The sequence below is a fragment of the Thalassophryne amazonica genome, chromosome 3 (assembly GCF_902500255.1).
Source record: "Thalassophryne amazonica chromosome 3, fThaAma1.1, whole genome shotgun sequence".
Lineage (NCBI taxonomy): Eukaryota > Metazoa > Chordata > Actinopteri > Batrachoidiformes > Batrachoididae > Thalassophryne > Thalassophryne amazonica.
The window spans coordinates 132780854-132803766 of record NC_047105.1 but is presented as its reverse complement, the minus strand read 5'-3'; the positions used below and the strand labels follow the sequence as shown (position 1 = coordinate 132803766).

The window sequence follows — 22913 nt, the reverse complement described above, 5'->3', positions numbered from 1 at the left end:
GATCTTTAGTTACTGATCCGTTCAGATATCGTTGATGTTCGTACAAGACGTCGGAGTTGGAAGGATGGATGAAGCTGGACAACACTCAAACAGAACGCTGACGGAACTATGCAAATGATGAGGAACCGTCAAGACAGAAAGCAAAACAGAATAAGGACAAATTGAGGTTGCCTTCGGGATTCATTCGCATTTTACCACAATCTGAAAATTCTGACGAAGTGCCAGCTACAGGAACGGCATGGACGATGGCTAAACGATGTCTCCGAAAGTCAACGTACGTCCAGATTTCTTGTTTCGTTTTGGCTTTGGTGTCCTTCGTTAGTGCTGTGTGACCGGGGCTTTCTTTCTGTTCACATGGTTTTGTTTAGGACGGGAATAACAGAGACATTAAAAGCGCCAGATTCGGTCATTATTCTGTCAGATGTGGGTCGGGTTCCAACAGAAATAAATTACACTGTTAACAACAATAACATGTAATTCATTATAACCAGCTGAGGTTACAGAGGCAGGGCTATGACATCACTACTGGAGAAAACGTACATACATCCAGTGCCTTTTTGCAGACCCTAATCCAATTATCACTTCAAAATATTTTGCGGAACCAGGCCAGTCCCTTTGGGCCCAGGTCGGTTAATCACACCCTATTCTGCTTAACTACAGAATAATTCATCACAATTCCAGAAATACTGACAAAGTAAATCTACAAAAAAGAAATGCATATTTTATCCATTTTATGTCTGCCTGCGCCTTCTGGAACCAAACAAACAGAGATTTAATCAGTGACAGTTTGTCAATAGGGGCACCGCCCCCTGTAAAATTTGACAGAGGAAAATCTATAAACATAGCAAAATTTCTCATTATATTATATTAAAATGGAATTAAGCATGTACTTTTACCATAAAATGATAGCCTGTCAGTACCTGTCATCATTTAATAAAAGGAGTTTCACAACGTACGATTAATAACTAAGATGTTTGAATACGTCATTTATTAAGAGGGACGCTGGTTTAACAGCAGTCAACGTAAAGCCTTGAACTTGTACCCAACATGTGACTTGATGCTTCTCTCTGTTTGTTTGTTCAATTTTGCATTCAGGGCACACAGAACTGCGCCTGGACACTCCCATTTTTTTATTGACAGCGAACTGTATTGTTTTAGTGTTTCTTTTCCTCATGTGACTGGACAACTGGCGCTGTCAATCAATACACGCCGTCACAGCGAGCAGGTTGATCGTATGTGCCAGTTGGTGGCAGTAATGCACCGTCTTGGTTTGCAAACTACCAATAACCTCAACAGAAGAAGAAGCCTTTTCCTCTCCTACCGGTATCTGCCAGTGGATCCACAAAAACGTGGTTATTTCATTACAAACTAACCCGTTCTCAAGGCGTTCACTGGAAGAGAAAAAGAGGATACAGTGGATCTGACTGATACAGATACAGCAGCAGGAAAGTGATCAGGGCGGGGCTTCTCCCACTCTTGCTATGCTAAGCGGAGCAGGCTAGCAGCTCTGCAGATGATCACGGAATGTCTGGACTTCAAGTTCTTCCTGCAACTTTTCCATGGCATAATTCACGCCAAGATACAAATGAAAACCATTGATTTGGATGGCTGCATCCAACTGATCAGGTTATTATATTATTATTATTATTATTATTATTTCTGCCTTTATTATTAATCTTTATTTTTGTTATTTTGGACATATTAGTCATTTGCAGAAATTCTCTCCAGTCAATGGTTGAGCTAAGCAGTTTGGAGAGCAGCTCCCATCGAACACAAAAAGACATCAGGTCCTGAGTCCAGAGAACCATCAGAAGATCGCAGAAGAGGTGAGATTGTACTGATGAAAGAAATCAGTATTCTCAGGTTGACAGCCTCCATTTTTGTTGTGAGAACAGGTCGGCGGTGTGAGCCATCTGCCCTCTTGTGGCGCATGCTTGTAAATGTTTTTTTGTTTGTTTGTTTTTGGACTGCATAGTTTTCCTTCAGGTTTAAAGCATCATTTTAATTTTAGATAATAGGATTATATTTGTGCTTAGAATCTTGATCCATGAGACATCACGTTAACACAAGAAATGTTTTTAAAATGGTGAAAATGACAAAGTAAACCTTTATTTTATGGGAGCAGGTTAAACATTGGATGTTGTGGTACTAAAAGTTGTTTTTTTATTCTTCTCTCTGTAGGTCTGTGACACCATATTAGGACACACGAGGGAAAGATTCTCCTTCACCAGCCATCTCATCAGTGCAACTCTGCTGCAGGGAGACGGGTTTATGTTGGGAAAGTGTAATGACACGGACCCACAACAGGGGGCGTAAATGAACGGACAATAGATGAGCCAAATACAACACTTTACTGTTGTGAAATGTGCACAACGAGAATACAGACAGACACAGAATTTGTGTTACAATCAAAATATACAAGGTGACGTGTGGGCAGGCTCGAGGATAGAAGACATCCGTCCAGAGAGGAGCTGGCACCCACACAATTTCCACCGCCACCGAACCCGGAGAATACTGGAGCCGCCAAGTCCCGAGTCCCCAGGTGGTCACCGTCTCCGGCTGTCGGATCTGGTACTGCTGGCAGGAAGCAAAACAATCAAGGGGTGGGTGTGTGCTCACACCCAACAAACAGTCAGCAAATCTTCTTGTATTAGTCAGATGGGAAAGATACCTCCACCTCAAGTACACAGTTTATGCAGAGTCTGTATTCCTACTTATTGAAGTTCGGAGTGAGGAATGAAGTGCGTCACTCCTCCACCATCCGCGAACCCAGCCTCCAGCTGAAAGTAGCGATCAAGACACCTGCAAACAGTTCAACACACACGAAAACAAGTAACATGCGTCAGCACAACAACGGCTGAGAGTTTACCTTCTTGGTTTGAAGATATCTCAGCAAGGAGGTGGAGTTGCTGTCCGGCTTTTATGATGATGTGGTGATGAGTGACAGCTGTCAGGTGGTAATGAGAGACAGCTGTCACTCCCAGCTGCTCCAGTGAGGCGGCTGTGCCCTCTTTGCCTGAAGCCGCACTTCAGGCAGGGCGCCCTCTGGTAGTGGGCCAGCAGTACCTCCTCTTCGGGCGGCCCACACAACAGGACCCCCCCCCCTCCTGGTGCCCGACCAGGCTTGTCGGGAGACGGGCGTAGAAGTCGGCCAGGAGGGCCGGGTCCAGGATGAAGCTCCTCTTCACCCAGGAGCATTCCTCGGGTCCATACCCCTCCCAGTCCACCAAGTACTGGAACCCGGCCCATCCGACGGACGTCCAGGAGCCGGCGGACCGTCCAAGCCGGCTCTCCGTTGATGATCCGGGCAGGAGGCGGCGCCGGTCCGGGAGCACAGGGGGTGAGGTGTGGTTTCAGTTTGGAGACGTGGAATACCGCAGTGAAGCTCCAACTCCCGGTTCACTGCGGCCGGACTGAGGACTTTGAGGATCCTGAAGGGGCCAATGTACATGTCCTTCAGTTTTGGAGAGTCCACCTGGAGAGGGATGTCCTTGGTAGATAACCACACCTCCTGCCCGACCTGGTATGCAGGGGCCGGGGAACGCCGTCCAGGCCTTCAACAAGGCAGAACGGGCGGTGCACCACACCCAACGGCATCTTCACAGGTGGGCCTGGACCAAGGGCACACCAACCTCTCCCTCCACCACGGGGAACAATGGGGGCTGGTACCCCAGACACACCTCAAACGGGGAGAGGCCGGTGGCAGAAGACCTGGCTGTTATGAGCGTACTTGATCCAGGCCAGATGGGTACTCCAGGCCGTCGGGTGCGCGGATGTTACACAGCGGAGGGTCTGTTCGAGTTCCTGGTTCGCCCGCTCTGCCTGTCCATTCATCTGTGGGTGATACCCGGACGAGAGGCTCACGGTGGCCCCCAGTTCTCTGCAGAAACTCCTCCAAACCTGTGAGGAGAACTGAGGACCACGATCCGAGACAATGTCAGTTGGTATCCCATGCAGACGGACGACGTGGTGGACCAGGAGGTCTGCAGTCTCCTGGGCCGTTGGGAGCTTTGGGAGGGCCACGAAGTGGGCCGCCTTGGAGAATCGGTCCACTCGTGAGGATGGTGGTCATGCCCTGGGACGGCGAGAGGCCCGTGACAAAATCCAGGCCGATGTGGGACCAGGGGCGACGAGGCACGGAAGCGGTTGAAGGAGTCCTTGAGTCTTTGTGTGGGCCGCCTTGCCCCTGGCACAGGTGGTACAGGCCTGGATGTATTCCCGGACGTCGGCTTCCATAGATGCCCACCAGAAGCGCTGCCGGACCACTGCCATGGTTCTTTGCACCTGGGTGGCAGGAGAGCTTGGAACCATGACAGAAGTCCAAGGCCGCAGCCCTGGCCTCTGGTGGGACGTACAAGCAGTTTTGGACCGGTTCCTGGGTCCGGGCTCCGTGCCAGGGCCTCCCGGACGGTCTTCTCCACGTCCCAGGTGAGGGTGGCCACGATAGTGGACTCAGGAATGATGGGCTCCGGAGGATCCGACAGCCCTGTTTTGACTTCGTCTTCGTGTACCCGGGACAAGGCATCCGATCTCTGGTTCTTGGTCCCGGGGCGATAGGTGATCCGGAAGTCAAAACGCCCGAAGAACAGTGACCAGCGGGCTTGCCTGGGGTTCAGCCGCTTAGCGGTCCTGATATACTTCAGGTTCTGATGGTCTGTGAAAACCGTGAATGGCTCCGAAGCTCCCTCCAACAGGTGTCTCCACTCCTCAAGAGCCTCCTTCACCGCAAGGAGTTCCCGATTGCCCATGTCATAGTTCCGCTCTGCCGGGGTCAACCTGCGAGGAAAAGTAGGCACAAGGGTGAAGAACCTTATCGGACTCCCCACTCTGGGACAGCACGGCTCCTATCCCTGAGTCAGAGGCATCCACTTCAACCACAAACTGGCGACAAGGATCGGGCTGCACCAGAACTGGTGCAGTCGAAAACCGACATTTCAACTCCCTAAACGCGGCTTCGCACCGATCCGACCAGGTGAAGGGGACTTTTGGGGAGGTTAGGGCTGTCAGGGGACTACTAACCTGACTGTAGCCCTTAATGAACCTCCGGTAGAAATTTGCAAAGCTGAGGAACTGTTGCAGCTTCCTACGGTTTGTGGGTTGGGGCCAATCTCTCACCGCCGCAACCTTGGCCGGATCAGGGGCGACGGAGTTGGAGGAGATGATGAACCCCAGGAAGGACAAAAGAAGTGCGGTGGAACTCACACTTCTCGCCCTTCACAAACAGCCAGTTCTCCAACAACCACTGCAGGACCTGACGTACATGCTGGACATGGGTCTCAGGATCCGGGGAAAAGATGAGTATATCATCCAGATATACAAAGACATTTCAACTCCCTAAACGCGGCTTCGCACCGATCCGACCAGGTGAAGGGGACTTTTGGGGAGGTTAGGGCTGTCAGGGGACTACTAACCTGACTGTAGCCCTTAATGAACCTCCTGTAGAATTTGCAAAGCTGAGGAACTGTTGCAGCTTCCTACGGCTTGTGGGTTGGGGCCAATCTCTCACCGCCGCAACCTTGGCCGGATCAGGGGCGACGGAGTTGGAGGAGATGATGAACCCCAGGAAGGACAAAGAAGTGCGGTGGAACTCACACTTCTCGCCCTTCACAAACAGCAGTTCTCCAACACCACTGCAGGACCTGACGTACATTGCTGGACATGGGTCTCAGGATCCGTGGAAAAGATGAGTATATCATCCAGATATACAAAGACAAATTGGTGCAGGAAGTCCGCAAGACGTCATTTACCAAGCTTGGAACGTCGCGGGGGCGTTAGTGAGGCCGAACGGCATGACCAGGTACTCAAAGTGACCTAACGGGGTGGTTAAATGCCGTCTTCCACTCGTCTCCTTTCCGGATCCAAACCAGGTGATACACATTCCTAAGATCTAATTTAGTGAAAATTTGGGCTCCATGCAGGGGCGTGAACACTGAATCCAACAGGGGCAACGGGTATCGATTGCGAACCGTAATCGTTCAGCCCCCTGTAATCAATGCATGGACGGAGTCCGCCGTGTTTCTTGCCCACAAAAAGAAACCAGCAACCATCGGGGAGGTGGAGTTCCGGATCAGCCCGGCAGCTGGTCCCGGATGTAGGTCTCCATTGATTCGCGCTCAGGACGTGAGAGGTTGACAGCCTGCTGGACGGGTACTCAACGCCCGGGATCAAATCAATGGCACAATCGTAAGGACGGTGCGGGGGAAGGGTGAGCGCCAGATCTTTGCTGAAACGTCAGCAAGATCATGGTACTCGATCGGCACCGCCGTCAGATTGGGGGGAACTTTTACCTCCTCGTTAGCATTCAAACCGGGGGGAACCGAGGATCCTAAACACTCCCGGTGGCAGGTTTCGCTCCACTGAGCCACAAACCCCAGACGGCCAATCAATACGAGGATTGTGTTTAATCATCCATGGGAAGCCCCAAATCACGCGGGAGGTAGAAGGAGTCACAAGAACTCAATCTCCTCCCGATGATTCCCAGACACTACCAAAGTTACTGGCAGTGTCTTGTGTGTGAAAAAAGGGAGAAGGGTGCCATCTACGGGCCCGCACCTTCAATGGTGAAGGGAGCGCCACTAGAGGGAGCCCTACTCCCATGCCCATCTGCTGTCCAGCAGATTCCCTTCTGACCCCGTGTCCACCAGTGCTGGGGCCTGAAGGGTTAGATCCCCACTCAGGATCGTAACTGGAAGACGTGCAGATATGCGTGTATGTCCACGTGAATGTTCTGACCCACCCTTAGCCCAGTCTCTAAAGGGCGAGTGTTGTCGTTTTGGCTGTTTGGGCAGTTTTTTCTGTATATGCTCTTTTGAGCTGCAGAGAAAACACTCCCCGCGGGCCAGCCTCCTCATTCTGTCATCTGATCTCCTTTTGGCCCTGCTCGTCTCCCTAACAACATCAGCAGGGGGAGCTGTTGCCACACGGAGCGCTGAGGCTGTGGAGCATGGGGAGGGTGGAACCTTTTCGGACCCGGAAGGGAGAGGGATGGCGCGTGCCCCGCCACGTCCTTCATCTCGCTCCCGACGGCGTTGTTCTAAACGATTGTCTAATCGTATGACTAGATCAGGGGTAGACAACCTGTTCCAGAAAGAGCCATGAGGGTGCAGGTTTTCTTTGCAGCCACTGACTCCACCAGGTGATTTCACTGATTAACTGATTCCATCTGCTCAAAGTGATATTAATCAGTAAAATCACCTGGTGGAGTCAGTGGCTGCAAAGAAAACCTGCACCCTCATGGCTCTTTCTGGAACAGGTTGCCTACCCCTGGACTAGATCAATAAGCCCGTCCAAATCCCGTGGCTCGTCCTTAGCCACCAGATGCTCCTTTAGGACCAGAGACAGTCCGTTTACAAAGGCGGCGCGGAGTGCAACGTTATTCCAGCCGGACCTCGCAGCTGCGATGTGGAAGTCGACTGCATACTCGGCTGCACTCCGACGCCCCTGTCTCAGAGACAGCAGCACCGTTGAAGTGGTCTCGCCTCTATGTGGGTGATCGAACACCAGTCTGAACTCCCTCACAAACTCAGTATACACCGTTAGGAGCTGTGCATTCTGCTCCCAAAGCGCCGTAGCCCAGGCGCGTGCCTCACCTCGAAGCAAATTAATTACATAAGCCACCCGACTGGAGTCTGACGCGTACATCACGGGACGCTGTGCAAAGACGAGCGAACACTGCATTAAGAAGTCAGCGCACGTCTCTACACAACCTCCGTACAGTTCCGGGGGACTTATGTATGCTTCAGGGGACGGTGGGGGGTTCGTTGAACGACCAGCGGAATGTCTATATTCGGCACCAGGACAGCAGGAGGAGGAGCTGCAGCCGCACCCTGTGCGCGTGCTTCCACCTCCGCGGTGAGAGCCTCCATTCTGCGATTGAGTATATTGCACTGCTCGGTCACTACGTCCATCCGAGCAGTGAAGGCGGTCAAGATGCGCTGCAACTCACCTAACACGCTTCCTGCTGGCGCCTGTGCACCCTGCTCTTCCATTGGCTGTTCAACAGATGGTTGACGCCCCTCGGAATCCATGACGTTGGCCGAGATATCCTGTTGGGAAGTGTAATGACACGGGACCCACAACAGGGGGCGTAAATGAACAGACAATAGATGAGCCAAAATACAACACTTTACTGTTGTGAAATGTGCACAACGAGAATACAGACAGACACAGAATTTGGGTTACAATCAAAATATACAAGGTGACGTGTGGGCAGGCTCGAGGATAGAAGACATCCGTCCAGAGAGGAACTGGCACCCACACGATTTCCACCGTCACCGAACCCGGAGAATATTGGAGCCGCCAAGTCCCGAGTCCCCAGGTGGTCACCGTCTCCGGCTGTCGGACCTGGTACTGCTGGCAGGAAGCAGAAACAATCAAGGGGTGGGTGTGAGCACACACTCAGCAAACAGTCAGCAAATCTTCTTGTATTAGTCAGGTGGGAAAGACACCTCCACCTCAAGTACACAGTTTATGCAGAGTCTGTATTCCTACTTATTGAAGTTCGGAGTGAAGTGCGTCACTCCTCCACCATCCGCGAACCCAGCTTCCAGCTGAAAGTAGCGATCAAGACACCTGCAAACAGTTCAACACACACGAAAACAAGTAACGTGCGTCAGCACAACAACGGCTGAGAATTTACCTTCTTGGTTTGAAGATATCTCGGCAAGGAGGTGGAGTTGCTGTCCGGCTTTTATGATGATGTGGTGATGAGTGACAGCTTGTCAGGTGGTGATGAGAGACAGCTGTCACTCCCAGCTGCTCCCGTGAGGCGGCTGCGCCCTCTTGTGCCTGAAGCCCGCACTTCAGGCAGGGCGCCCTCTGGTGGTGGGCCAGCAGTACCTCCTCTTCGGGCGGCCCACACAACAGTTTACACAGGACCACATCACGTTTCCTGAAGATGCCCTCAGCAGCACCTTGAAGGCTGACCCGATGCTCAGTGGAAGCAAGCTGAAGACAGAGCTCAGTATTATCAACAGCAAGGAGGAGTTCAAGGCCTGCTGTGCTGCTGTGGACCTTTTCCAGCTGTTCATGGAAAATAATCTTGGAGAGGTCTTTTCAGAGACTGTTTCTCCACTAAAGATCCTCATTATCACACCCATGATCACTGCAGAAGCTGAGAGCTGCTTCTCCAACTTCAAAAGAATCAAAACCTTTGTCAGAAACACCATGAACCAGGACAGGTTGAATGCACTGGATATGCCGTCAACGGAAAAGAAACTGGTGACGGAGCTGACGAGCAGCAATAAAGTAGGTTGTGTTGTGATTTCAATTTGTCTTTAGTTTGTTCTTTTGCCGCTCCCGTATGAAGTGCTTTTTAATTTTGTTTCCTCCAAAGGTGTGCCCCTATTAAAATTTTTTACCACCAGCCACCACTGGGTTTAATCCACATTTCTTCTCTCTTTTTTTACCAGACAATCATGCGTTTTCTCACAGTATTAAGAACAGGGGTATGTAAATTTTTGATCAGGGTAATTTGGGTAGTTTGTGTTGTCATTATGATTTAAAAAGAGTAAACCTGGTTGTTTGACAATAAATGGCTACACCCAGCCACTAACCGTGAGTGAAAAAAAGTTTTTTTTTTTTTTGTCATTCATATTCTCTGAAAAATGGCCAAAAAACTAAAATTCCCCCAGGGTATGTAAACTTTGGAGCACAACTGTACATTACCTGAGTGTGCCAAGAAATTTACAAGTACTTTTCTAAAGATGTTCTGCTTGACTTGCTTTCTAGCAAGGCAATAAGCCCCAAGTTTGAAGCCAAATGTTGATGGAGACATTTTCTGTTGATATTAACATTAACATTAACAAAAGAAAGAAAAAGATATTTTCCACTACAATCCCATTTAAAATGGGGGTAATTCAACTATACAGACTGCATATTCAAGATGCGGCATTTTCACCTGTTCATTCAATTCTTACTTACCCTGCAAATATCCACCAGGAAATTCTCAAACAACTTCCACATATGATTGGATGTATAAATCTCCTTCATCTCCACCTCTGTGTCCACATAGCAGTGGTTCAAGAAGTTGATATAGGCAATCTTCACCTGTTCAAATGCAGAGAAGTAGTGAAACTTGAATACCACACGGATATGGAGAGATGGTCAGCATCATAACCAAAGTATGGGCTGCTGTGCTCTAGTTACAACGTTTTTGGGGGACTACAAATTCTAAAAGAAGACAATGAAGCTGTCTGCATTTACTCGTGTCCAGAAACAGCGGTTAAACAACCTCAAGCACACACTAACAAAGAAAGTGGAAAGAGACAGGCAGCTGTCATATCTATGTCATGTGAAGAGAGAGAATATTTTAATGATAAAGTATGCTGTGGCAAGAAAAGGAATGTGAACCTTTGAGCTATTACACATATCAATTTTTAAATGACAATTTAAAAAAATCTCATTTATGTATATATACATACACACACCCGGTGTGAGTGGAGTGCTGAGCCTCTCACACTGGGCAGTGAGAGACAGCAGCAGGCTGCCGGTTGAATAGTCACTCCCCACGTACTGCGGACCATGTGTTTTTTAAAAATTGGCAAACACACTGCTTCGCTTTAAATGTGCAGTCAGTCTATTTCAGATGGTCAGCGTGGACACTCTTCCTCTTAAAAGGCTTTATTTTACTCTGTGTGTCACGTTGGAAAGTGGTAGCTTTTGGTGCGAAATTGATAGCCTTTGCACAGCCTGAGCGCATGCTCTAATCTTCTGTTTTTTCTGGGTATGTTACAGCACCACACACAGGCCTGGCATATGTACTACAACGTTAAATGAACCTTTGAGGCACAGAATTTGCCTCAAACATTTTTTGTAATCAAATTACTCGAGTTACTCGACTAATCGTTTCAGCCCTACTAACAACACTGTTAAAACATTTAAAACCCCAAACTCCCATGGTGCATTGCAGCACGACATCCATTGTTTCCTAGTTACCTAAAATTGCTAATTTCTCTAAGAATATTTGTCCTATCAATATTCTGTTTTCGCAGCGTTCATCGTTGACCCAAAATACATAAGCATACCAAACAGCAAATGTCAGCTCTCCCTGGTTTCTGTGTGACTGAACACACACGCGCACAGAGGCCATTATTATAACATAGATGCTATGTAAACTGGTATATAATTTTTTAAAAGATAGTGCTGACTGGAGGGAGACATACCCTTTAAGTAAAGCATATTAAAGCATGGGTTGCCTACCAACCATTCACCTAATAAGCAGTGTGAGATGGAGAAATGTCCAAATACTTAGTCTGTGTGTGTATATATCAAAGCAGAATAGGATGAGGGGTTCCCAAGCAACCATACTGTGAAATGTGACGCAATCACAAACGTCTACGACATCTCACACTTGGACATCACCCAGGTACCCTGCTAATTAACATGGCAAACACTTGAGCAGATACGTCCTCAAATATTGTTCCACATTCCTTGCTGAGAGGAAAAACTGTCAAGCCACTTGAGTAGAGTTGCTGTTCAATATAAAACATAATAGCAACAGCAAAAATAAATCCATAAATAAATAAGAAAATAACATGTTGTACCTCTGGGATGCAGTCTTCATGGGTAACAACCCTCACAATATCATCCAGAGGCAGTAGGGAGTTGCACTTGATCTCTGTGTAGACATTCTTGCCTTCAGTACAGACAGCTAGCAATTCAACGAGGTGGATGTGGTACATTAGAGGGCTGTTTACATCCATGCGATCCCGTTCTGAACGCATCATCTGAACGAGAGTCTGGAAAGATGCACGGTCATTGTAGAAGACCAGGACATCTTCGCCTGAGTTCACCAACTGAACAGAGACACAAAAGAAAAAGAAAAAGTCAAGACCAAAATATTTGCACGTCTTTTGAAAGAAGATCAGAAAGTCCGTCTTACAAACGTCTCAGATATTCTGAGATTTTCAACTTACCATGCTGTGTGAAATTATGTCATATTAACAAGTGCAACTGAACAATTAACATGTTTGAGCATACATTAAGAAGACCTGTAGAATGACATCTGCAGCTGTGGTCGGAGGTTTACATACACTTCTCACAGGCCTGAATGTCATGGTAATTTTGGGCTTTTAATGATGTCTGTGAACTGTTTTTTTGCCAGGGTGGAATGTTTGTACAAAATCCATCAATAAAGGCTTTAAAAAAACAAAAACTGGCTGCATAAGTTTGAATTTATTTTGGATCTTCTCTAATCAAATAAAATCAATTTTATTTATATAGCGCCAAATCACAACAAACAGTTGCCCCAAGGCGCTTTATATTGTAAGGCAAAAGCCATACAATAATTACAGAAAAACTCCAACGGTCAAAATGACCCCCTGTGAGCAAGCACTTGGCAACAGTGGGAAGGAACAACTCCCTTTTAACAGGAAGAAACCTCCAGCAGAACCAGGCTCAGGGAGGGGCAGTCTTCTGCTGGGACTGGTTGGGGCTGAGGGGAAAGAATCAGGAAAAAGACATGCTGTGGAAGACAGCAGAGATCAATCACTAATGATTAAATGCAGAGTGGTGCATACAGAGCAAAAAGAGAAAGAAACACTCAGTGCATCATGGGAACCCCCCAGCAGTCTACGTCTATAGCAGCATAACTAAGGGATGGTTCAGGGTCACCTGATCCAGCCCTAACTATAAGCTTTAGCAAAAAGGAAAGTTTTAAGCCTAATCTTAAAAGTAGAGAGGGTGTCTGTCTCCCTGATCTGAATTGGGAGCTGGTTCCACAGGAGAGGAGCCTGAAAGCTGAAGGCTCTGCCTCCCATTCTACTCTTAAAAACCCTAGGAACTACAAGTAAGCCTGCAGTCTGAGAGCGAAGTGCTCTATTGGGGTGATATGGTACTATGAGGTCCCTAAGATAAGATGGGACCTGATTATTCAAAACCTTATAAGTAAGAAGAAGAATTTTAAATTCTATTCTGGAATTAACAGGGAGCCAATGAAGAGAAGCCAACATGGGTGAGATATGCTCTCTCCTTCCAGTCCCCGTCAGTACTCTAGCTGCAGCATTTTGAATTAACTGAAGGCTTTTCAGGGAACTTTTAGGACAACATGATAATAATGAATTACAATAGTCCAGCCTAGAGGAAATAAATGCATGAATTAGTTTTTCAGCATCACTCTGAGACAAGACCTTTCTAATTTTAGAGATATTGCGCAAATGCAAAAAGCAGTCCTACATATTTGTTTAATATGCGCATTGAAGGCCATATCCTGATCAAAAATGACTCCAAGATTTTTCACAGTATTACTGGAGGTCAGGGTATTGCCATCCAGAGTAAGGATCTGGTTAGACACCATGTTTCTAAGATTTGTGGGGCCAAGTACAATAACTTCAGTTTTATCTGAATTTAAAAGCAGGAAATTAGAGGTCATCCATGTCTTTATGTCTGTAAGACAATCCTGCAGTCAAATGTAATCAAATGTAGGAACTCAGTTTGTGTGAATAAATTAGATTGTGTGCACATAGAGTGCATCCAGAAAGTATTCACAGCAAAATGGAGTATATTAATTTTTGTCCCTCAAAATTCTACTCACAATACCCCATAATGACAACATGAAAGTTGATTTTTGTTTTTATTTTTAAATGTTTTGCAAATTTACTAAAAATAATAATAAAAAAAACCCTAAGAAATCACATGTACATCAGTATTCACAGCCTTTGCTCAACACTTTGTTGATGCACCTTTGGCAGCAATTACATCCTCAAATCTTTTTGAATATGATGCCAGAAGCTTGGTGATCTTTGGGCTTTGTCCATTTCTCTTTGCAACACCTCTCCAGCTCCATCAAGTTGGATGGGGAGCATTGGTACACAGCTATTGTCAGATTTCTTTAGAAATGTTCAATCAGACTCAGGTCTGGGCTCTGGCTGGGCTTCTCAAGGACATTCACAGAGTGCTCCAGAATCCACTCCTTTGAAATCTTGGCTGTGCTTAGGGTCACTGTCCTGCTGAAAGATGAACCTTCGCCCCAGTCTGAGATCTGGAACAGGTTTTCATCCAGGATCACTCTGTACATTTCCCTCAATCCTGACTAGTCTCCCAGTTCCTGCTGCTGAAAAACATCTCCACAGCATGATGCTGCCACTACATGCTTCACTGTAGGGATGGTGCCTGGTTTCCTCCAAACATGACCCCTGGCATTTACACCAAAGATAAGATAACATAAGACTTTATTGTCCGTGAAACAGAAAAGCGACTTACACTCAACAAAAATATAAATGCAACACTTTTGGTTTTGCTCCCATTTTGTATGAGATGAACTCAAACATCTAAAACTTTTTCCACATACACAAATCACCATTTCCCTCAAATATTGTTCACAAACCAGTCTAAATCTGTGATAGGGAGCATTTCTCCTTTGCTGAGATAATCCATCCCACCTCACAGGTGTGCTATACCAAGATGCTGATTAGACACTATGATTAGTGCACAGGTGTGCCTTAGACTGCCCACAATAAAAGGCCACTCTGAAAGGTGCAGTTTTGTTTTATTGGGGGGGGGATAGCAGTCAGTATCTGGTGTGACCACCATTTGCCTCATGCAGTGCAACACATCTCCTTCGCATAGAGTTGATCAGGTTGTCAATTGTGGCCTGTTGAATGTTGGTCCATTCCTCTTCAATGGCTGTGCGAAGTTGCTGGATATTGGCAGGAACTGGTACACGCTGTCGTATATGCCGGTCCAGAGCATCCCAAACATGCTCAATGGGTGACATGTCCGGTGAGTATGCCGGCCATGCAAGAACTGGGACATTTTCAGCTTCCAAGAATTGTGTACAGATCCTTGCAACATGGGGCCGTGCATTATCCTGCTGCAACATGAGGTGATGTTCTTGGATGTATGGCACAACAATGGGTCTCAGGATCTCATCACAGTATCTCTGTGCATTCAAAATGCCATCAATAAAAAGCACCTGTGTTCCTCGTCCATAACAGACACCTGCCCATACCATAACCCCACTGCCACCATGGGCCACTCGATCCACAACATTGACATCAGAAAACCGCTCACCCACACGACGCCACACACGCTGTCTGCCATCTGCCCTGAACAGTGTGAACCGGGATTCATCTGTGAAGAGAACACCTCTCCAACGTGCCAAATGCCAGTGAATGTGAGCATTTGCCCACTCAAGTTGGTTACGATGACGAACTGGAGTCAGGTCGAGAGCCCGATGAGGACGACGAGCATGCAGATGAGCTTCCCTGAGACGGACTCTGACAGTTTGTGCAGAAATTCTTTGGTTATGCAAACCGATTGTTTCAGCAGCTGTCCGAGTGGCTGGTCTCAGACGATCTTGGAGGTGAACATGCTGGATGTGGAGGTCCTGGGTTGGTGTGGTTACACGTGGTCTGTGATTGTGAGGCTGGTTGGATGTACTGCCAAATTCTCTGAAACGCCTTTGGAGACGGCTTATGGTAGAGAAATGAACATTCAATACACGAGCAACAGCTCTGGTTGACATTCCTGCTGTCAGCATGCCAATTGCACGCTCCCTCAAATCTGGCGACATCTGTGGCATTGTGCTGTGTGATAAAACTGCACCTTTCAGAGTGGCCTTTTATTGTGGGCAGTCTAAGGCACACCTGTGCACTAATCATGGTGTCTAGTCAGCATCTTGATATGGCACACCTGTGAGGTGGGATGGATTATCTCAGCAAAGGAGAAGTGCTCACTATTACAGATTTAGACTGGTTTGTGAACAATATTTGAGGGAAATGGTGATATTGTGTATGTGGAAAAAGTTTTAGATCTTTGAGTTCATCTCATACAAAATGGGAGCAAAACCAAAAGTGTTGCATTTATATTTTTGTTGAGTGTACATAAACTGCCGAAGCCCCAAGTTCAATCTTTGTCTCATCAGACCAGAGAATTTTGTTTCTTGTGGTCTGAGAGTCCTTCAGGTGCCTTTTGGCAAACTCCAGCTGGGCCGCCATGTGCCTTTTACTGAGAAGTTGCTTCCATCTGGCCACTCTACCATACAGGCCTTATTTTTGGATTGCTGTAGAACATGGTGGGCACAGATAACTAAAAAAGTAACTTCGATAACAGATAATCAGATAACTGAAAAGTTATCTTTGATAAAGATAAAACAATAAACCCCCCAAAAACGTATCGGAAGTTACAGATAACCGATAACAGATAAATTACAATATTATCTCTGGCACATTTACAACTACTAGTAAAACAAATTTAATAGCTTCTAGTAATATTAAAAGTAACAACAGACCGAAACAATGAGACCACACTTTTTTCTTTCAACATTCTGCCCCTGCTGGAAGCTCTTGTTTACTACAGCACTCCCAGCACAGAGGCTCCCCGAGAGCAGCCATAAGGCCAGCTCTCTGTCAATTACAATGCTCCAGTCAGGCGGAGGTCTTGAAAAATAAAGTCATGCTGAGTTATGGTTTTGATTTATAAATAACATTAATACCGATTGAATAACTCCATTAAATCAAATCAAATCAAATCAATTTCATTTATATAGCGCCAAATCACAACAAACAGTTGCCCCAAGGCGCTTCATATTGTAAGGCAAAGCCATACGATAATTACAGAAAACCCCCAACAGTCAAAACGACCCCCTGTGAGCAAGCACTTGGCAACAGTGGGAAGGAAAAACTCCCTTTTAACAGGAAGAAACCTCCAGCAGAACTAGGCTCAGGGAGGGGCAGTCTTCTGCTGGGACTGGTTGGGGCTGAGGGAGAGAACCAGGAAAAAGACATGCTGTGGAGGGGAGCAGAGATCAATCACTAATGATTAAATGCAGAGTGGTGCATACAGAGCAAAAAGAGAAAGAAACACTCAGTGCATTATGGGAACCCCCCAGCAGTCTAAGTCTATAGCAGCATAACTAAGGGAATGGCTTCAGGGTCACCTGATCCAGCCCTAACTATAAGCTTTAGCAAAAAGGAAAGTTTTAAGCCTAATCTTAAAAGTAGAGAGGGTGTCTGTCTCCCTGATCTGAATTGGGAGCTGGTTCCACAGGAGAGGAGCCTGAAAGCTGAAGGCTCTGCCTCCCATTCTACTCTTACAAACCCTAGGAACTATAAGTAAGCCTGCAGTCTGAGAGCGAAGCGCTCTATTGGGGTGATATGGTACTATGAGGTCCCTAAGATAAGATGGGACATGATTATTCAAAACCTTATAAGTAAGAAGAAGAATTTTAAATTCTATTCTAGAATTAACAGGAAGCCAGTGAAGAGAGGCCAATATGGGTGAGATATGCTCTCTCCTTCTAGTCCCTGTCAGTACTCTAGCTGCAGCATTTTGAATTAACTGAAGGCTTTTCAGGGAACTTTTAGGACAACATAATAATAATTAATTACAATAGTCCAGCCTAGAGGAAATAAATGCATGAATTAGTTTTTCAGCATCACTCTGAGACAAGACCTTTCTAATTTTAGAGATATTGCGCAAATGCAAAAAAGCAGTCCTACATATTTGTTTAATATGCGCATTGAATGACATATCCTGATCAAAAATGACTCCAAGATTTCTCACAGTATTACTAGAGGTCAGGGTAATGCCATCCAGAGTAAGGATCTGGTTAGACACCATGTTTCTAAGATTTGTGGGGCCAAGTACAATAACTTCAGTTTTATCTGAGTTTAAAAGCAGGAAATTAGAGGTCATCCATGTCTTTATGTCTGTAAGACAATCCTGCAGTTTAGCTAATTGGTGTGTGTCCTCTGGCTTCATGGATAGATAAAGCTGAGTATCATCTGCGTAACAATGAAAATTTAAGCAATGCTGTCTAATAATACTGCCTAAGGGAAGCATGTATAAAGTGAATAAAATTGGTCCTAGCACAGAACCTTGTGGAACTCCATAATTAACCTTAGTCTGTGAAGAAGATTCCCCATTTACATGAACAAATTGTAATCTATTAGATAAATATGATTCAAACCACCACAGCGCAGTGCCTTTAATACCTATGGCATGCTCTAATCTCTGTAATAAAATTTTATGGTCAACAGTATCAAAAGCAGCACTAAGGTCTAACAGAACAAGCACAGAGATGAGTCCACTGTCTGAGGCCATAAGAAGATCATTTGTAACCTTCACCTAATGCTGTTTCTGTACTATGATGAATTCTAAACCCTGACTGAAACTCTTCAAATAGACCATTCCTCAGCAGATGATCAGTTAGCTGTTTTACAACTACCCTTTCAAGAATTTCTGAGAGAAAAGGAAGGTTGGAGATTGGCCTATAATTAGCTAAGATAGCTGGGTCAAGTGATGGCTTTTTAAGTAATGGTTTAATTACTGCCACCTTAAAAGCCTGTGGTACATAGCCAACTAATAAAGACAGATTGATCATATTTAAGATCGAAGCATTAATTAATGGTAGGGCTTCCTTGAGCAGCCTGGTAGGAATGGGGTCTAATAGACATGTTGATGGTTTGGAGGAAGTAACTAATGAAAATAACTCAGACAGAACCATTAGGAGAGAAAGAGTCTAACCAAATACCGGCATCACTGAAAGCAGCCAAAGAGAATGATATGTCTTTGGGATGGTTATGAGTAATTTTTCTCTAATAGTTAAAATTTTATTAGCAAAGAAAGTCATGAAGTCATTACTAGTTACAGTTAAAGGAATACTCGGCTCAACAGAGCTCTGACTCTTTGTCAGCCTGGCTACAGTGCTGAAAAGAAACCTGGGGTTGTTCTTATTTTCTTCAATTAGTGATGAGTAGTAAGATGTCCTAGCTTTACGGAGGGCTTTTTTATAGAGCAACAGACTCTTTTTCCAGGCTAAGTGAAGATCTTCTAAATTAGTGAGACGCCATTTCCGCTCCAACTTACGGGTTATCTGCTTTAAGCTGCGAGTTATACCACGGAGTCAGGCACTTCTGATTTAAGGCTCTCTTTTTCAGAGGAGCTACAGCATCCAAAGTTGTCCTCAATGAGGATATAAAACTATTGACGATATAATCTATCTCACTCACAGAGTTTAGGTAGCTACTCTGCCCTGTGTTGGTATATGGCATTGGAGAACATAAAGAAGGAATCATATCCTTAAACCTATTTACAGCGCTTTCTGAAAGACGTCTACTGTAATGAAGCTAATTCCCACTACTGGGTAGTCCATCAGAGTAAATGTAACTGATCAGACAGAAGGGGGTTTTCAGGGAATACTGTTAAGTCTTCAATTTTCATACCATATGTCAGAACAAGCTCTAAGGTATGATTAAAGTGGTGGGTGGACTCATTTACATTTTTAGCAAAGCCAATCAAGTCTAACAATAGATTAAATGCAGTGTTGAGGCTGTCATTCTCAGCATGTGTGGATGTTAAAATCGCCCACTATAATTATCTTATCTGAGCTAAGCACTAAGTCAGACAAAAGGTCCGAAAATTCACAGAGAAACTCACAGTAACGACCAGGAGGACGATAGATAACAACAAATAAAACTGGTTTTTGGGACTTCCAATTTGGATGGACAAGAATAAGAGACAAGCTTTCAAATGAATTAAAGCTCTGTCTGGGTTTTTGATTAATGTCAATTCTGTCATTTGTACAAAGTTAAAATATAACATATATCTTTTAATGTTGAATAATGCACTAATTCTGAGGTTTTGTAACAAACAGACAGATCGCAAAGGATTCTGGGTAAAAGTGCCTCTGCTAAACACTGATTGGTTCAGTCATTCATTATGTAAACCAACACGTTAATGTGAATGCTGGAGCTCTAACAGAGTGACCATCAGGTTCTTGGTCACCTCCCTGACTAAGGTCCTTCTCCCCGATCGCTCAATTTAGATGGACGGCCAGCTCTCAGGAAGAGTCCTGGTGGATCAAATCTTCTACCATTTACGGATAATGGAGGCCACTGTGTTCATTGGGACTTTCAAAGCAGCAATGTCATTGTACCCTTCCCCAGATTTGTGCCTCAAGACAATCCTGTCTCGGAGGTCTACAGAAAATTCCTTTGACTTCATACTTGGTTTGTGCTCTGACATGTACTGTCAACTGTGGGACCTTATATGTAGACAGGTGTGTGCCTTTCCAAATCATGTCCAATCAACTGAATGTACCCCAGGTGGACTCCAGTTAAGCCGTGGAAACATGTCAAGGATGATCACTGGAAACAGGATGAACCTGAGCTCAATTCTGAGCTTCATAGAAAGGGCTGTGAATACTTACGTACGAGGTCTGTCCATAAAGTATCGTACCTTTTAATTTTTTTTAAACTATATGGATTTGATTCATGCATTTTCACGTCAGACAAGCTTGAAACCTCGTGCGCATGCGTGAGTTTTTCCACGCCTTCCGGTGACGTCATTCGCCTGTGAGCACGCCTTGTGGAAGGAGTGGTCCCGCCCCATCGTCGGATTTTCATTGTCTGGAAATGGCAGAATGATTTGGGGTTTTTTCCATCAGAATTTTTTCAGAAGCTGTTAGAGACTGGCACCTGGAAACCATTCGAAAAATTTATCTGGCTTTCGGTGAAAAGTTTACGGGCTTCAATCAATCAATCAATCAATCAATCAATTTTTATATATAGCGCCAAATCACAACAAACAGTTGCCCCAAGGCGCTTCATATTGTAAGGCAAAGCCATACGATAATTACAGAAAACCCCCAACAGTCAAAACGACCCCCTGTGAGCAAGCACTTGGCAACAGTGGGAAGGAAAAACTCCCTTTTAACAGGAAGAAACCTCCAGCAGAACCAGGCTCAGGGAGGGGCAGTCTTCTGCTGGGACTGGTTGGGGCTGAGGGAGAGAATAAGGACTGTAACTACAGCTTTAAGGACGGCCCACAATGGCGCTCGGCGCACCGCGCTCCGAGCCGCGACGACAAGCACGAACCACCGGATTATTTCTAAACGGATGGCTGTGTGGAGCTGGGACTGTCGTGCGCACTTTCTCTGGTTATCACAAGAGCTGGAGATCAACCATTTTCCGGCAGATTTCACTTTTAACAAGCGATTTTGTCGTGGAAAGCTGCGCGGAGGCTTTGTGAGTCACGACCGATTCGCTGTTCGAGCGAGACAAAGAACGCGTCCGTTTCGGCGTGTCAGAGGACCTGTCCTTCTTGCAGACATCCTTGAAGCGCAGGTGTGTCAACCAGCCAAATGAGTGCCCTCTGCCAGCTCACCGTACAGTAGATCTTTAGGAATGCGGCCCGTATCCATTCTCTTGATGTACCCGAGCCAACGAAGGTGCCTTTTGCCAAGAATGGTGAACATGCTGCTCATGTTGGTGCATTCCAAGACCTGTGTTGGGCACCTTGTCCTGCCATCCGATGTGCAGGATTCCTCTAAGACACCTCAGATGGTAGCTGTTGAGCTTTTTCTCATGTCTCGCGGTCCATGCCTCGCTACCGTACAGGAGTGTGCTGAGCACGCAGGTCTGGTAGATGTGCAGTTTTGTCTTCTCAGTGTGGCTAGAGTTGTTCCAGACTCTGTGGCTTAGGGCCCTGTCCCACTGGCGTTTAGGAGGATTTGCGTATGGATTGCGCACAAAATTGGCCCATATTCACCAAACATCCGCAATATCCATGTAACATCCCTGTATGAGTCGGCCGTCATCCAAACACACTCGTGATCATCCGCAGAGGCACGCATGTCCGCAGCCAGGATTTTTGAGCTGTTCAAAAATCTGAATGCAGATGACATCCGCCTTACATACTCCATATATACTCAATTCATACACAATACATACTCACTCTATGCGCTGTATATCTGCTGTTAACCGCTGATATCCGCAACTGACGGGGATTTGCGGACTGGCAGCGGACTGGGACAGTGTGTAAAACAGATATATATCGTGCCTATCATGTCCACATCACAAACTAAAATATGTTGTAGCGAATGCATATAAATTGGCCACAAATAAAGCGTTTTTATTGCATCTGCTTTGCAGCTGATTTGCGGACAATCTGTGAATGCATAACAAACACGTCACGTAAACCCAAAATATTATATGTGGAAAGTATTATATGTGGTATTATATGTATTATACCTGCCAGTCAGTGCCGGTCCGGCTGTGTAAATCCACAAAGACGTAGCTGCTGCAATCCAGGACTTTTAACACCAACAAAAGGAAGAGTTGCTGTTTAGCCACAACTCAGTCAAAAAAAAAATTAAAAACACCGTCTCACACCCCAAGGGGCTTCCCCCCTCCCGCTCCCCAAACTCATAAACAGTTAACCCTCGCATGACAACACTCTTTGATCAACTTGTCCAAGTCCAGCAAATGCTCCAGAGCCTGTATTGTTGGTGTGAATAGTAATGCCGACGGCCCGAGTGCGCTTCTTTTATGACCACAATGCAGATGCCGTGCGCTATGCATTCATAATACACCTGTAATACTGTCGTGATAATCTCAATGTGTCGGATCAGTTTCCTCACTACATGCGTTATATAACCGTGATTGTTCATCATATATTCACTATATATTATTAATATAGCCGTAATTCATACTGGGACATTTGTCATTTTTGGCCATTTTTGTTGCAGACGATAACGAACGCCCACAATTTGTATAAACAATTCATGCGCAATTAATCCTCTCCCCAGTGGGACAGGGCACTTAGCCTTCGCAGCAGCAGTTATGGCAAAATGTGGAAAATGTGAAGCGCTGTGAATACTTTCTGGATGCACTGTAATGTGATTTAATTTTAATCTAACCTTTATTTAACCAGGTTAGTCCCATTGAGATTGAGATCTCTTTTGCAAGGGAGACTTGGACAGTTTTAAAGTTTCCAATTCACCTAACCTGCATATCTTTAAATGTCTTTAAAGAGATGTAATACTTATCTACACTTTTTTTATATTTGTCATCCAGTGCTTTACTCCCTGGACATGTTGTGTGTGAACATGTTTATCTTATTATTTTCTACTCCATAGGTTTCGTTTTCTGGAATTACTTTATATTTTAATATTTAGCATTTCCTTATTACTC

At 45.6% G+C, this 22913-nt stretch overlaps 1 protein-coding gene across 1 annotated transcript in view; it reads right to left on the bottom strand.

Annotated features, from left to right (window-relative positions):
• Positions 1–22913, bottom strand: part of LOC117507641 (inositol 1,4,5-trisphosphate receptor type 1-like) — a 535403-nt gene that overhangs the window by 304330 nt on the left and 208160 nt on the right. Inside the window, exons 32-33 of the mRNA XM_034167459.1 lie at positions 11544–11795; positions 9922–10047 (exon numbers count right to left, since the gene is read on the bottom strand). Coding sequence (XP_034023350.1) covers positions 9922–10047; positions 11544–11795 — 378 coding nt within the window. The remainder of the gene's footprint in view (positions 1–9921; positions 10048–11543; positions 11796–22913) is intronic.